This window comes from Meyerozyma guilliermondii, genomic scaffold, assembly GCF_000149425.1.
Source record: "Meyerozyma guilliermondii ATCC 6260 scaffold_5 genomic scaffold, whole genome shotgun sequence".
Taxonomy (NCBI): domain Eukaryota; kingdom Fungi; phylum Ascomycota; class Pichiomycetes; order Serinales; family Debaryomycetaceae; genus Meyerozyma; species Meyerozyma guilliermondii.
In genome coordinates this window covers 298396-311123 of record NW_001809796.1, presented here as the reverse complement: position 1 = coordinate 311123, position 12728 = coordinate 298396, and the positions used below count along the sequence as shown (strand labels likewise).

Here is a 12728-nt window from a genome sequence, read left to right as displayed (position 1 = left end):
GTGGTGGTTGGATGTGTTCGGTATTCTCACTTCTCAGCTCTTGCGATCGTCGTCATCATGTCTGTCACCATTGATGCTGGCACGTTCCACAAACGGCTCCTGGTGTTGCAGCAGAGCATTGTGGGCCTGGAGAACGGGGCTGTACTTTTAATGACTGGTACAAACGATGATAATAACATTTACAAGAAAACCACCGTGACCCAGACCTGGCTCTTGGGATACGAGTTTCCTCATACTGCCATTTTGGTGACCGCTGACAAGTGCATAATACTCACTTCGGAGTCCAAGACGAAGCATCTTCAGGAATTACCGAAAAAACCGTCGCCAAACTCGTCCGAAGTGGAGATTTGGACGCGTACGAAAGAGGCGGAAAAGAACCGTGAACTTTTTGAAAAATTGAAGAAAGTTATGATGGATTTGAACAAACCAGTTGGTCGTCTTGATGTAGGTGTCTACGAGGGCAAATTTGTGGACGAATGGAGGGCAGTGGAGTCGGTGAAAAATGAAGATGGTGGGGAGCTTCAGTATAACGATGCCGCTCCTCTAATTTCGGAGGCATTGGGTCCCAAGGATGATGAAGAAATTTCCCTCACAACGATAGCAGCAAACGCGTCGGTGGTGATGGTGGACACTTTTGCCAACGAAATGGTTTCTGCAGTGGACGCTGGCAGGAAAACCACTAATTTGGCGCTTTCTGAAAAAATAGAAGATCTGATTGAGTCCTCCAAATGGTACACCAAAGGGCTTGGAAAAAAGCTTTTGGGAGGTGAGAACAATTTTGACCCGGATTTGGTTGAATGGTGCTACTCCCCCATCATTCAGAGCGGAGGAGACTACGACTTGAAGGTGAGCGCTACGTCCAAAAACAAAAAGTTGGCCGCAAATGGAGTGGTTTTGGCCCTGATCGGCATGCGTTACAAGTCCTACTGCTCCAATTTGGCCCGGACCTTTTTGATAGACCCCACTCCCACCATGGAGAAGACGTATGATTTTTTGCTCGAGCTTCAGCGGCATGTTGTTTCGTTGCTCCGCGCCGGAGCTGAGGCCCTGAGCGTCTACAACGGAGCTGTGGACTACGTCAAGGAAAAGCGCCCCGAGTTGGCACAGCAACTAACGAGAAACTGTGGTTTTTTGACTGGTATTGAGTTCCGCGACTCATTACTAGTTTTGAACGCCAAAACCGATCGGAAATTGAGAGAAAACGAGGTTTTTTCGTTGTCTGTAGGATTCCACAACGTTGAAGACGAGAACGGAAGTCCTTTCTCCGTGTTGTTGACTGATACGTATCGAGTCACTTCGGGAGAACCTGTTTCTATGACCACCTATGCCAAGGAACGGCCGGAGATTTCCTTCAAATTTGAGGACCAAAAGGTCAAGACGGAGACCAAAAATGGGCTTGACCACCAAGTGGGTCGCGCCGAAGCCAGTGGCAGAAATCTCAAGAACAGGACAAGAAACGAACAGGCGGAAGATGAGACAAATGCCGAGCAGATTCGTCAAGAGCAGCAAAAGCGGCTTCATGAAAAGCGCCAGCAGGAAGGTTTGGCTCGTTTTTCAAAAGATGATGCTGCTGACGGATCGGAAACTAAACCCATTTTCAAGAGATATGAGTCTTATATTCGCGAATCGCAGATCCCGCTGACGGTAAGAGACTTGAGAATCCATGTAGACTACAAGAGTCAGACCATTCTCATTCCCATTTCCGGCCGTCCAGTTGTTTTCCACATCAATGCGTTCAAAAACGGACTGCAGAACGAAGAAGGAGATTTCACTTATCTTCGTCTCAACTTCAATTCTCCCGGAGCTGGAGCTTTTGGTGCTAAGAGAGCGGAATTGCCGTACGAGGACGATCCTGATTTCCAGTTTTTGAGGTCGGTGACATTGAGACTGAGAGATCATCAGCGAATGGTGGATGTGTACAAAGCGATTTCCGACATGAAGAAAGATGCTGTGAAGAGAGAACAAGAGAAAAAGCAAATGGCTGACGTTGTGACACAAGCATCTTTGGTTGAATTGAAGGGTTCGAGGGTACGTAAACTTGAACAGGTTTATGTTCGTCCACAGCCAGATACAAAGAAAGTAGCGGGAGTTTTGCAGATCCACGAAAATGGTTTGCGATACCTTCTGACGTTCAAGTCTGATCACAAGGTGGATGTGTTGTTCTCGAACATTAAACATCTTTTCTTCCAGTCGTGCAAAGATGAGCTTATTGTGTTGATTCACTGTCATTTGAAGAGCCCAATTATGATCGGAAAGAAGAAAACATTGGACGTCCAGTTCTACCGAGAAGCTAGTGAAATGTCGTTTGACGAGACTGGTGGAAGAAAGAGAAAGTACAGATATGGAGACGAGGATGAACTTCAACAGGAGCAGGAAGAACGTCGTCGGAAAGCTGCGTTGGATAAGGAATTCAAGGCATTCACTCAGCTTATTGTGGACTCTCTGCATGGAATGGTTGATGCAGAAACTCCATTCAGAGAGCTTGGATTCCAAGGTGTACCATTCAGACTGGCGGTGTTCTGTATGCCCACTGCTTACTGTTTAGTGTCTCTTATTGACCCACCATACTTGGTTATTACCTTGGAAGAGATTGAAATTGCCCAGTTGGAAAGAGTACAATTTGGACTCAAGAATTTCGATTTGGTGTTTGTTTTCAAAGATTTTAAGAGACCGGTTGCCCATATAAATTCGATTCCTATGGAAGTGTTGGAAGATGTCAAGTCGTGGTTGACGGATGTGGACATTCCTTACAGTGAGTGGCAGATGAACTTGAACTGGCCTGCTATTATGAAGACGGTTCAGGCCGATCCATATCAGTTTTTCGAAGACGGAGGATGGGGTATTCTTGCTGGAGACGATTCTGAAGACGAAGAATCCGAGGAAGAAGAATCGGAGTTTGAAGCATCTGACGTTGATCCCTCGGACGAAGACGACAGTGTGAGCGAAGAAGACGCATACTCCGAGTCTGGGTCTGGGTCTGGGTCCGGTTCTGATGTCAGTGAAAGTGAGGGTGAAGACTGGGACGAGATGGAGCGCAAGGCTGCCAAGGAAGACAGCGGATGGAAGGATTAGGAAAAAATAAAGAATAGCGATACGCAGCGAAAGATAGCTATAATAGCTATATCAGTTTATAGATTAATCTATAGCCTTCATATCGATCAGAAGACAATTTCTATTTTATTTGTAGTTTACTTTTGTAACCTGAGCCTGTATTCCTTACGAGACTTCATATTCTGTAAGTCTAAAGTGAGAAATGGTATCTGAGAAGACATAGTATATTTGATACGTTTATGGTAATATCTTATGCCCTACATTATGAGAACTACTCTTCATAAAGTGGTTCATATACCTCAGTAACTTAAACTATGAAATAGGTGATGCCCTCAGCTTATGATACTTAGTAGATAGTTATCATTTTTAGATTTAGTTCTTTAGAATGACTTTATTTAAATTTCAACCTATAAAATTAGGAGAGTCTTTGAAAGTAATTATGATATCAACCTACACCAAAAGTCAAAATTCCATAAATATTAAGCCTTTGAATGACATTAGATTTCATGCGATTACATCAAGATTTATTCGTTTATCAACTCTCGCTTTTCGCTTTCATTTTCCTGCACACCCGCCTTTCGCGACTTCGTCGCTTTTAACACAGTTACAACATCATGGGTGACAACACTGACGACTACTCATACGACTATGAGTACCTCTACAAAATCGTCCTTATTGGAGATCTGGGTGTAGGCAAGTCCAATCTTCTTTCTCGTTTTACTAGAGATGAATTTAACCTCGAATCAAGATCCACCATTGGTGTGGAATTTGCTACCAGAACTTTAGAAATTGATGGTCGTCGAGTTAAAGCTCAAATTTGGGATACTGCTGGTCAGGAGCGGTACCGGGCCATCACCAGCGCATACTATCGTGGAGCGGTGGGGGCGCTTATTGTGTATGACATTCTGAAAACGGAGTCTTATGAATCGGTTTCTCGGTGGTTGAAGGAGTTGAAAGAACATGCCGATACCAATATTGTCATTGAGTTGGTGGGAAACAAGAGCGATTTGGACCATTTGCGTGCTGTACCCACAGAGGAGGCCAAGCTGTTTGCTAACGAGAATAGTTTGTTGTTCACCGAAGCGTCGGCGTTGTCGTCCGATAATGTGGATTTGAGTTTCCACCAATTGTTGAAAAACATATACGAGATGATCAGCAAACACCAGCTTGACACGAACGACCAAGGAGCACAGAAACCTTCGGGACCTACCATTTCCTTGACCCCTGCTCCGCAAGAAAAGAAAGGAAAGAATAACTCCAACTGTTGCTGAAACACTCCAACTGTTGCGAAACAACTCCAACTGTTGCGAAACAACTTCAATTGTTTGATCATTCATGCTAAATACTGCTGCGCCTAACATATCAATGGTCATCTATTGCTTGCTATTGCTAATGCTACACATCTCTCTGCTTTCTGCTATTCTTCACTTTGATTTCTGCTTTCATTGCTTTGATTTCTGCTTTTCGTCATTTTGCTTTGCTGCTTCACTGCCGCCGGAACCCTCGTGGAACCTTCACCGGCCGAACAGCCTTGGTGGTTCCCGTGCCTTTTTCAAGACGTTCCGTCACTGAGGTGGGTGGTGGAGACTCGATGCTAAGACCCACTATTTGCTCCCCGCGCAAAATAACAAGTCCCAACGACCGTTTCTGCTCTGTGGGTCGCTCTGCACTGTTTTTCTTGAGTTCTTGAACTGCTTTCTTGGTAAATCTGCCTTCTTCAGCGTTGGCCAAAACCAAGTTTAGGTGTCCATCGAAGGCCAAAAGTTCTCCAGTAAAGCTACGGCCATCTATACTGCTCACTCTCAATCGGTAGTGGAGCAAGTCCGACATTTTTGTCTTCTTGGACACATTCATTGGCACCAAACTGGTTAGTGATGAGCGCAGGTTTTGGGACTGGTGCGGGTGTTTGGATCTTTTTCATAGCCGCGATTAGTGCAATTGACTTTCATTATCACCCAGTTGCTATGGCTGAAGAAGAAAAACCCCCAGTTTCCGAGTCCATTGAGGACAACAAGGACGACAAGAAGAGAACCATTGACAAGGTTGATGATTCTGTGGAAGATGGAGCTGAAAAGAAGCCCGAAGCGGCCGTTAAGAACGACGGAGAAACCGCAGAAAAGCCCGAAAAGAAGCACAAGAAAAGAAGAAGAAGACAGTACGAAGATGAGGTGCCCAAGGAAAAGTCTGAGGATGAGGGAGAAGACGAGGAAGACGAAGACGATGACGGTGACGAAATAAACGACGAATTGGCTGATTTGGACGATGAAGACGATGACGATTTGGCGGAAATTGACCCTGCAAATATCATTCCCAGTGGACGCAGAACCAGAGGAAAGGTGATTGACTTTACCAAGGCTGCGGAAAAGTTAAAGGAGGAGGGTAAAATAGAGGACGACGAGGGCGAGGACGGAGAGTATGGAGAAAAGTAGGAAGGAAGAAGAAGAGAGGAAAGTGAAGAGAATTGAGTAGAAAGGAAAAAAATTGGTGAAGTCCTATGGTAAAGCAGCTAAATTGAGTAGAGACCATAAGACTTAAAGGAAGTGTTTTAATGAAAGAAGTCTGATAAATGTAGTAGTGAGAAACTCTTACCAGAATTACCATTGAAAAGATTTTCTTTAGAGCATTGTAACTACTTATAGCTTGCAATACCACAAACTTATGTTAAATTTTCATAAGAAACCTCAAAGAGAACTGAGCTTCAAGCTCTACTTATCCAAACTAAGACACTCAGAAAAATAAAGAGTCTAATACTAACGTTAAGAGAGATCTGAAACTCTATTAGAACGAATCATAAACTATATTTAACTCTGACCTAAGGCCCTTTTTCTTTCTGACTTGAGTCTATAAGCTGCACTTCTGACTTGTCATTCTATAAGCTGCGCTAATACGCGGTGCTTCCGTAGTAAGGATTGGTGTATCCCACCACGTTGGGATTATAGCCATACATTGGGTATGACCACACATTGGAGCCACGACAGCTCCAGTCGTCCTCGGTGGATGTGGGGTACGCACCGGGACTATATGGTTGATAAGACGAGGATGAATATCCACGATGATGATATGGTGACAATGGCGAAGATGGAGGAGGAGTGACACTGTCGTTATACTTTTCGAGCCACGTGGACCAGCACTCTTCCAAAGTACGGATATTGTGTTCGAAAAGTACCACGCTGAGCTGCCATTTCATCTCCTTAAGCCATGATCTCTCTTCCAAGTTGAGAGACTCGATCAGCAAACCGGTGGCACCACACCAGCTGCGATTGGTGAAAGTGTTGTCGTCGTTGAATTTGTTGGCGAGAACCATCGAGGTGACGATTTTGGAAAAGATGTCAGATTCCAGCATTTCAGAAATTTCGTGCGAACAGAACCGCTGGTTGATATACTCCAACGCCACAATAATGGTTGACCGTGAGAGTCTGGTGGCGTAGAGAACCGACACCAAAAGGCTCTTGAATTCGGCCAGAGCGGGTCTCAGTTGTTTGAGCATGCCATACCCGCACCACGAGATAAAGTTGGCCATGGTGGAGATGTCGTAATCCAACACTTGGCTGATTCCGCCAGACACTGGAGGATGATCCGGCAAAGGTGCAGGGGGAACATGCACCGGAGGAGCCGGAGGAGCCATTAGTGGCAAGGGAGCGGCCATATAGTGGTGATAATTGTGAATAATTGGATGACCACTGTATTCGTCGTAGTAATCATAAAGTGGTTGTTGTGGTTGTTGTGGTGGTTGTTGGTGTGGATGATAATAGCCATACGCCGGAGCCGAAGCTGGAGCCGGCGCTTGCTGAGAATAATACGATTGAAACATCAAACAAGTCTTAGTGAAAAGCTCGTTTGTAGGCAAAGTAACCAAATACTTCACCAAGAAAATCCAGGAAATGGATTATGGGATGATGACCTTAGAGGTCTGAACTATATTCCTGTGATCACCGAAAACGTCTATTAGAGACAGAAACCGATAATTCACAAGGAAAGGAAAAGATGCATAAGTTTCTCAGTCATATATGATTATTTGTACGCAGGCCAAGTGACACAAAACCGCCGCAAATTTTTTCTGCTGTCATGAGTCGTGCGGTGGCTAGTGGCTGGTCTAGACCGGGCAATAGGGGCTATGCGGCGGAGTAGGAGTTAGTTATGTGCAGGATGCTCTTGTCCTGCAGGGAGTTCGGTTGCAACCAAGTTTCGTAAGTGCGAACGATAGTTTCGTCTAAGATTTCGTCTAGAAGGCTATTTTTAAATTGTATGATGAAGTAGGTAGATTAGCGAACGTCCTTCTATATGTGAAATGGATTTATGATTTAGAATCATACTCTGGTACTGGAGTATAATTTCTGGTTTTTATCACGTTCTAGTATTTGGAGTCCTACATTATACTTGGAGTCTAACACTCCAAATTTTTAGAATGGTAACAATTCATACGTAGCTCATTAGCACACTTTTGGCTCGTCAGAATAAGGGCTATCTTTAGAAAATGACTGTGTCAAGATGATCCTGATTTCAATGCTGGCTTCAAAGTTCAGGATCTTCAGAATAGCACAGAAACTTCAATTGACAAACAGTATCAGATTTGTTTACAATTGTTGTCAGCATTGAGGCATTAGACTCGTTTTCGATTTTGAGTGAACACGTGCTACTTAACTATTTGTTCATTAAGATCAAAAATCGTTTGAGTATCCGATTGTTGTTCAATTGATGGAACTCAGTCGATAGTGATATAACTCGAACACTAATAGCGTCTCTTAGCTGCCAAGAAAGAGGCGGTATTGCGGATGTCAAATACAACTTTGAATTGACCGCTACTCTACCATAATCGACAACTATTCTGCTTCTTAAGTTCAATAGAAGATGGCTCGTTATAATACATCAATATGAGTTCATGAAGTCAATTCTTCAAATAAGCGGCCAGAAGATGAGAAAAATATCAAGTTTAAGATTCAAAGATCATTAGCTGTGTACAGTTCCACGTTTTCATGTTTGTTACCGTTGAAAATCCTAACTTGAAATAAAATTGAGACTCAATTTATAAACTGCAAATCATCATAATTAGCTCCTTGAACATTTGTTCATGAATAATCTGTGTACTACATTGTCTCATCTTTAATTCCTATTTTTCTTTTACTTATATTTTATTCTATTTCTCGTATCTGTCTATAATCTATTCCCCCAATGAGGTAAAAACGCTGCGAATTGGGGGAAGTTTTGTTCCGCTAACGGCAATGCTGGAATCGGATTGAGAATTTTGGGATGCCTCCGCCACGGCAGCAGCCGCCCCCACCAAATTGGGGGATGATCCTGTTGGGGTTGAAACTGTTGATGGTGGTCGTTGAGGTTGCAAATGAGGTGATTGCAGTGGGGTTTGAAGTGGGGTATCGGTGGGGGAAATAATAAATCCAGCTTTTCCAGGAGCTTGATCAAAATTATGCAAAACCGGAGATCCGGGCCGTGACCGTTTGGATGGTGGTTGTCCAAATTCGAGGTTAAGCGAAGATGATGAAGTTTGTTTAGGAACAGTAAATTGATGCGAGGGTGTCTGGGTCCGTGAAGGTATATTTGGCTTTATAGGTGTCATTCTTTGTAGGGAACTTAGAGATCCGAGGGAGGTTAAATTTGTTGCTGAAGAAGATGCAACCCTTGACTTTTGATGGAAATAATCATGTAAGTTTGAAAGTGACAAATTGCTCTGATGAATTGCGGTGGTCAGAGGATGTAAACCGAGGCCATGAGGTGGTGGTCCTCCTCCTTGTTGGGGGGTGGAACCGGGTAGTCCCCCACTATACCCCACGAATGCGGTGGGTGAAGTACTGAGGGAATGGGCGGGAGAAGTTCCGGCGCTGCTGGCAGCGAGTTTGAGCAGCAGGGCGGAGTCGGATTTGGAAAGTTGCGTGGGGGATGATGGAAGAGAATAATGGGCGCCATTTTGCGGGGTTGGCGTTTCCATGGGGATGGGACCCGGACCTAGTGGGCGCGGAATTTGATTATGCATTGGGATGGATCCCGGAGGTGGAGGTGGGGGTGCCGATCCTTGCATTTGATGAGAAAGAACGTAAACCGGTTGATGATAATACCGATTCCCATTTTGGTCGACGGTGACCGGAATAGCAGGAACTTGATAAACCTGTTGAGGTTGCTGATGAATTCCGGGCCGGTCATAATAATCCGATACCAACTTTTCGTTTTGACGATTCTTGCGCTTGCGAGCGCTCGGATTGTTATGTATCCTTAAATGACGGGTGAGTTCATCCGACCTCGAAAATCGCTTGGTACACCCCGGAAACGTACATGGGTGGGGCTTTTCACCGGTATGAGTTCGGATATGCCGGGTTTGATGCTCCAACCTGTGAAACGCCTTATCGCACATGGGGCACTTATAAGGCCGATCCTCTTTAGGTTTGTCCGACAGCATGGTGGGGGTTTCTGGGTCACACGCGGAAAAATTTGGTAATATTATAAAAATTGATTGATTAAAATGTGGTTTAAAAACAAAAAGATATGCTGAATTCAATCTCACTGCATCGTGTGGCTAGCATAAAATGACACAAAGAACCGCGGAAAAAGTTTTTCCGGACGGCATACAGCCCCCACACAGTTGCATGATTTCCCCCGCTCATTGGCCAGACGTTGGGCTGTGTGCCGGAGACATTTCTGCCCCATGGGGTGCGGGGCAATAATAGGGAACCACCAAAACCACAAGTATCAATACTATAATACATAGAATAAATATTTGCTTATAGAGTCATGTTATATTGTCCGATCTTGATCTCGTTGTCTCGTTGTCTCGTCGTCTCGTCAATATTTAGTGGTCAATGGTTTGTGGTCGATGGTGATCCGGAAAAATTATCGCAAATTTGACTTTGTCAAATTTACTTCAAATTTAAATATCATAGTTAAAGTCCATCCACTGGTCAAACCACTGTAAATTACCCAAATGCAAATTTTCATCAAGAATCCCCGAAGACAGCAGTCCCGGGGTAACATCGAGGTCGGGAATTGGCTGCGGCATGGTGGAAGAAGGTGCATAGAACGGATTATATTTGGATTGCGGCGGGTTGGGGGTTTGCTGCGACGACAGGCCCTCGCCATAGTCTTCTTCGGCAATTCCCATTTGAGAAAAGTGCTGTTTGTTGACTTCGGAAGAACCATGGTCAACTCCGATATTATTCAAGTCGGAGAAATCTTGTTGAAGACGCAATGAAAGAGTTCTGCTGGTCATTTTAAGAGCCCATAAGCACTCGCGCACCATGGTGAACCTGTGTTTTGCCTGGATTTTCCCCTGGTCATTGTGAACCGCAGCTTTTTGAAGAACGGTGATGAGCTTGATGGCAGTTCGAAACATATGTTTGGCTTGTTGGACTCGCTGTCCGGCATGAATAAGTGTTAAAGAGTTGACTCCGACATTAAATAGCAACACTAGAGTGCTGTACCATGGAACATAAAGAAGTTTGGCCCGGTGGACTTTTTCCAATACTCCAAGAATACCCATACAAGAAGTGAAAACCCGGTCGATTTTGAGTCCCTCGTTGACAATTCTTTTGCCGAGAAAGTCAAAGAGTATCTTGCCGTGAACACACATTATCAAGTCGTAGTAGTGTAATTTTATCTGAGCCAATGCGAGACCGGAAATTTGCAGCCGTCGGTTTTTGCTGAATAAATCGGTGTCGGAAAATTCATTTTCCACAAACCACCGGTTCAAATCCTCAAGCTCCTTTTCCACTTGCTGGTACTTGATCAAGTCAAAGTCGTCGTGCTCGGAAGTATGCACATAGGTGGCTATTCTGGCAATATGCAAAAGTGCAAATGCCGGTTTTGGAAGCCAGGTATCATTTTCCGACTCATAATCCAAAATGGGGAACGGTCTCTTGACGTGCTCCATCGTGAGAGCTCCGTACCGACCAGTTTGTAACCCAAAAACTCGTTCCATGGTGAAAACGGCCCAAAATATTCGCTTCGCTTTAAGCTGCTCATACGGCGTAGAATTGGCCATAACCATGTGGTTTTGTCCCAACCCCATCAGCCGGACCATGGTGGTGGCCCGGTTAAGTGCTGTGTTTGCTGAGGTTTGTCGGTGGGAAATTCTGAGGTAAAGCGTGATGAGAATCCAGGCTTGGACAAGTTCGAAAGATTCCCATTCAAAAGACAAAAGATTGACCACTGAATATCCGTATCGAAACGCTGCCACCTCGGCTTCTAGTGCTGCCATTGAGGGACCTTGTGGCTTCAGAAATTCCTTAAATCGAGTGGAAAGTGCATACATGAGATAGAGCTGGGCCAGAAATAACCGTGCACTATTAAATCTTGCCAATGATTCCAGCGACTGATTTTGCTTATCGGCTTCTTCCTTGACCAACTCATTGTATGCCATGAGCTGCTCACGAAAAACTGGCTCATGAATAGCCCCAAAAACACTGTTGATTTCTCGGAAAAAATAGTCCACCAAATCGGCCTCATCGACGTCTAACTGCGGGGCGGTCGGAAGCGGTTCTGACGGAATATATTTGACGCCGGATAAATTCCACCCAAAATACTGCGACCTCGGAACTGATACAAGCACCTTATTTTCGTCCAGAAGTGTCGTATAAAGTGTGGAACAAAGATCATGAAGCAATCGATTTTGGTGTCGACGCAGGAACCGCCATTTGGACGTTACAGCACTAAGTATTGGTGGTCTGGGATTTTCTTGTTCCCCAGTATTAATATGCAAGGGTGCAATTGACAGTGAGTGCGGCGTGAGAAGCAGTTCGAGATAACGCACCCGGTTTTCGAGGTGCATTACGTATGACAGATCCGGGGCAGGAGCTGAGGCAGACGATCCAAATAATACCGGAACATTAATATCCAAATTTCTTCCAAGCAGTTTGGTTCCATTATCTGTAAGTTTCAGAAACACGCATTCTTTATTATGTTTTGAACAATTAAGACAAGGCTGTTCTCCAGAACATTTAACCTTTTGACTTCGGCATCGGTCGCATGCCTTGGATGCACGTACTCTTACACGTTGCAGTTCTCTAGCGTCAACAGGTGTTTGCAGCCTTAAGTCTGCAGATTGATGAGCCATTGGTGGGGGGACATGGACCGGGAATATCAGGGGAGTCGGGCCGGATCCGAGGGTGGGATGCATGCCCGGAAGTAGATTCGAACCGGGTAGATCCAGATCTAGCGCCCGTTTTCTCATATTGGACTCGGTGCTACTGTTGTGAAACGACATGCCCGAATAAAGAAGGGGTTTGTTGTCTCTTTTATCCATGGTGGATATGAACATGCAAAATCGATACTAGGGTAAAATGTCGTGCGCGACATGGCTGCGGCTCACACCAAAGCCGGCTCGGCCGGTTTAACGGGCGCAGCGCATAAGCACTATTTCTAACGCGCTCCACAAAATTAAAGTAAACGATATGTGAGTTACGTATCATTTAAATCATGGTTACAGTTGCAATTAGACAGGTAACTTCTAAACCAAAACTTTACCATGTCTCTTTAAACTACTAATTAACCACTCTCTACCTTTTTCTTCATATCATTATACATATATTTACTTCCCTTCTAATTCCACTCCTTCAAACACCACACTAGCACACTGCCTCCATGATCTAATCTGTTCGACTATTTTGCAATTGGTAACCTTTCGCTATGTAATTTTGCAACATTGCAATTTTTCGCAACTTCGCATTTTTAGATTC

General features: G+C 44.5%; 8 protein-coding genes across 8 annotated transcripts; 3 read left to right on the top strand and 5 right to left on the bottom strand. All coding sequences in view use genetic code 12, as the record gives it.

The window, feature by feature from the left end:
* Positions 1-57: 57 nt before the first annotated feature.
* On the top strand, positions 58-3072 carry CDC68 (chromatin-remodeling protein; the record flags this gene model as incomplete). Its single annotated transcript, XM_001483344.1, has 1 exon — positions 58-3072. The coding sequence occupies one exon, from the start codon at positions 58-60 to the stop codon at positions 3070-3072; it is 3015 nt and encodes a 1004-aa protein (XP_001483394.2).
* Positions 3073-3665: 593 nt separating this feature from the next.
* Positions 3666-4322, top strand: YPT31 (Rab family GTPase; the record flags this gene model as incomplete). The annotated part of the gene is made up of 1 exon (XM_001483343.1): positions 3666-4322. One exon carries the CDS (start codon positions 3666-3668, stop codon positions 4320-4322), a length of 657 nt encoding a protein of 218 aa, XP_001483393.2.
* On the bottom strand, positions 3834-4424 carry PGUG_04121 (uncharacterized protein; the record flags this gene model as incomplete). The annotated part of the gene is made up of 1 exon (XM_001483342.1): positions 3834-4424. One exon carries the CDS (start codon positions 4422-4424, stop codon positions 3834-3836), a length of 591 nt encoding a protein of 196 aa, XP_001483392.2.
* Positions 4425-4536: 112 nt separating this feature from the next.
* PGUG_04120 (mRNA splicing protein) lies at positions 4537-4905 on the bottom strand (the record flags this gene model as incomplete). Its single annotated transcript, XM_001483341.1, has 1 exon — positions 4537-4905. The coding sequence occupies one exon, from the start codon at positions 4903-4905 to the stop codon at positions 4537-4539; it is 369 nt and encodes a 122-aa protein (XP_001483391.1).
* Positions 4906-4925: 20 nt separating this feature from the next.
* On the top strand, positions 4926-5480 carry PGUG_04119 (uncharacterized protein; the record flags this gene model as incomplete). The annotated part of the gene is made up of 1 exon (XM_001483340.1): positions 4926-5480. The coding sequence occupies one exon, from the start codon at positions 4926-4928 to the stop codon at positions 5478-5480; it is 555 nt and encodes a 184-aa protein (XP_001483390.1).
* A 452-nt stretch (positions 5481-5932) lies between these two features.
* CLG1 (Clg1p) lies at positions 5933-6862 on the bottom strand (the record flags this gene model as incomplete). Its single annotated transcript, XM_001483339.1, has 1 exon — positions 5933-6862. One exon carries the CDS (start codon positions 6860-6862, stop codon positions 5933-5935), a length of 930 nt encoding a protein of 309 aa, XP_001483389.2.
* A 1347-nt stretch (positions 6863-8209) lies between these two features.
* On the bottom strand, positions 8210-9457 carry MIG1 (transcription factor; the record flags this gene model as incomplete). The annotated part of the gene is made up of 1 exon (XM_001483338.1): positions 8210-9457. One exon carries the CDS (start codon positions 9455-9457, stop codon positions 8210-8212), a length of 1248 nt encoding a protein of 415 aa, XP_001483388.2.
* A 468-nt stretch (positions 9458-9925) lies between these two features.
* Positions 9926-12310, bottom strand: CTA7 (Cta7p; the record flags this gene model as incomplete). Its single annotated transcript, XM_001483337.1, has 1 exon — positions 9926-12310. The coding sequence occupies one exon, from the start codon at positions 12308-12310 to the stop codon at positions 9926-9928; it is 2385 nt and encodes a 794-aa protein (XP_001483387.2).
* Between the last annotated feature and the right edge of the window lie 418 nt (positions 12311-12728).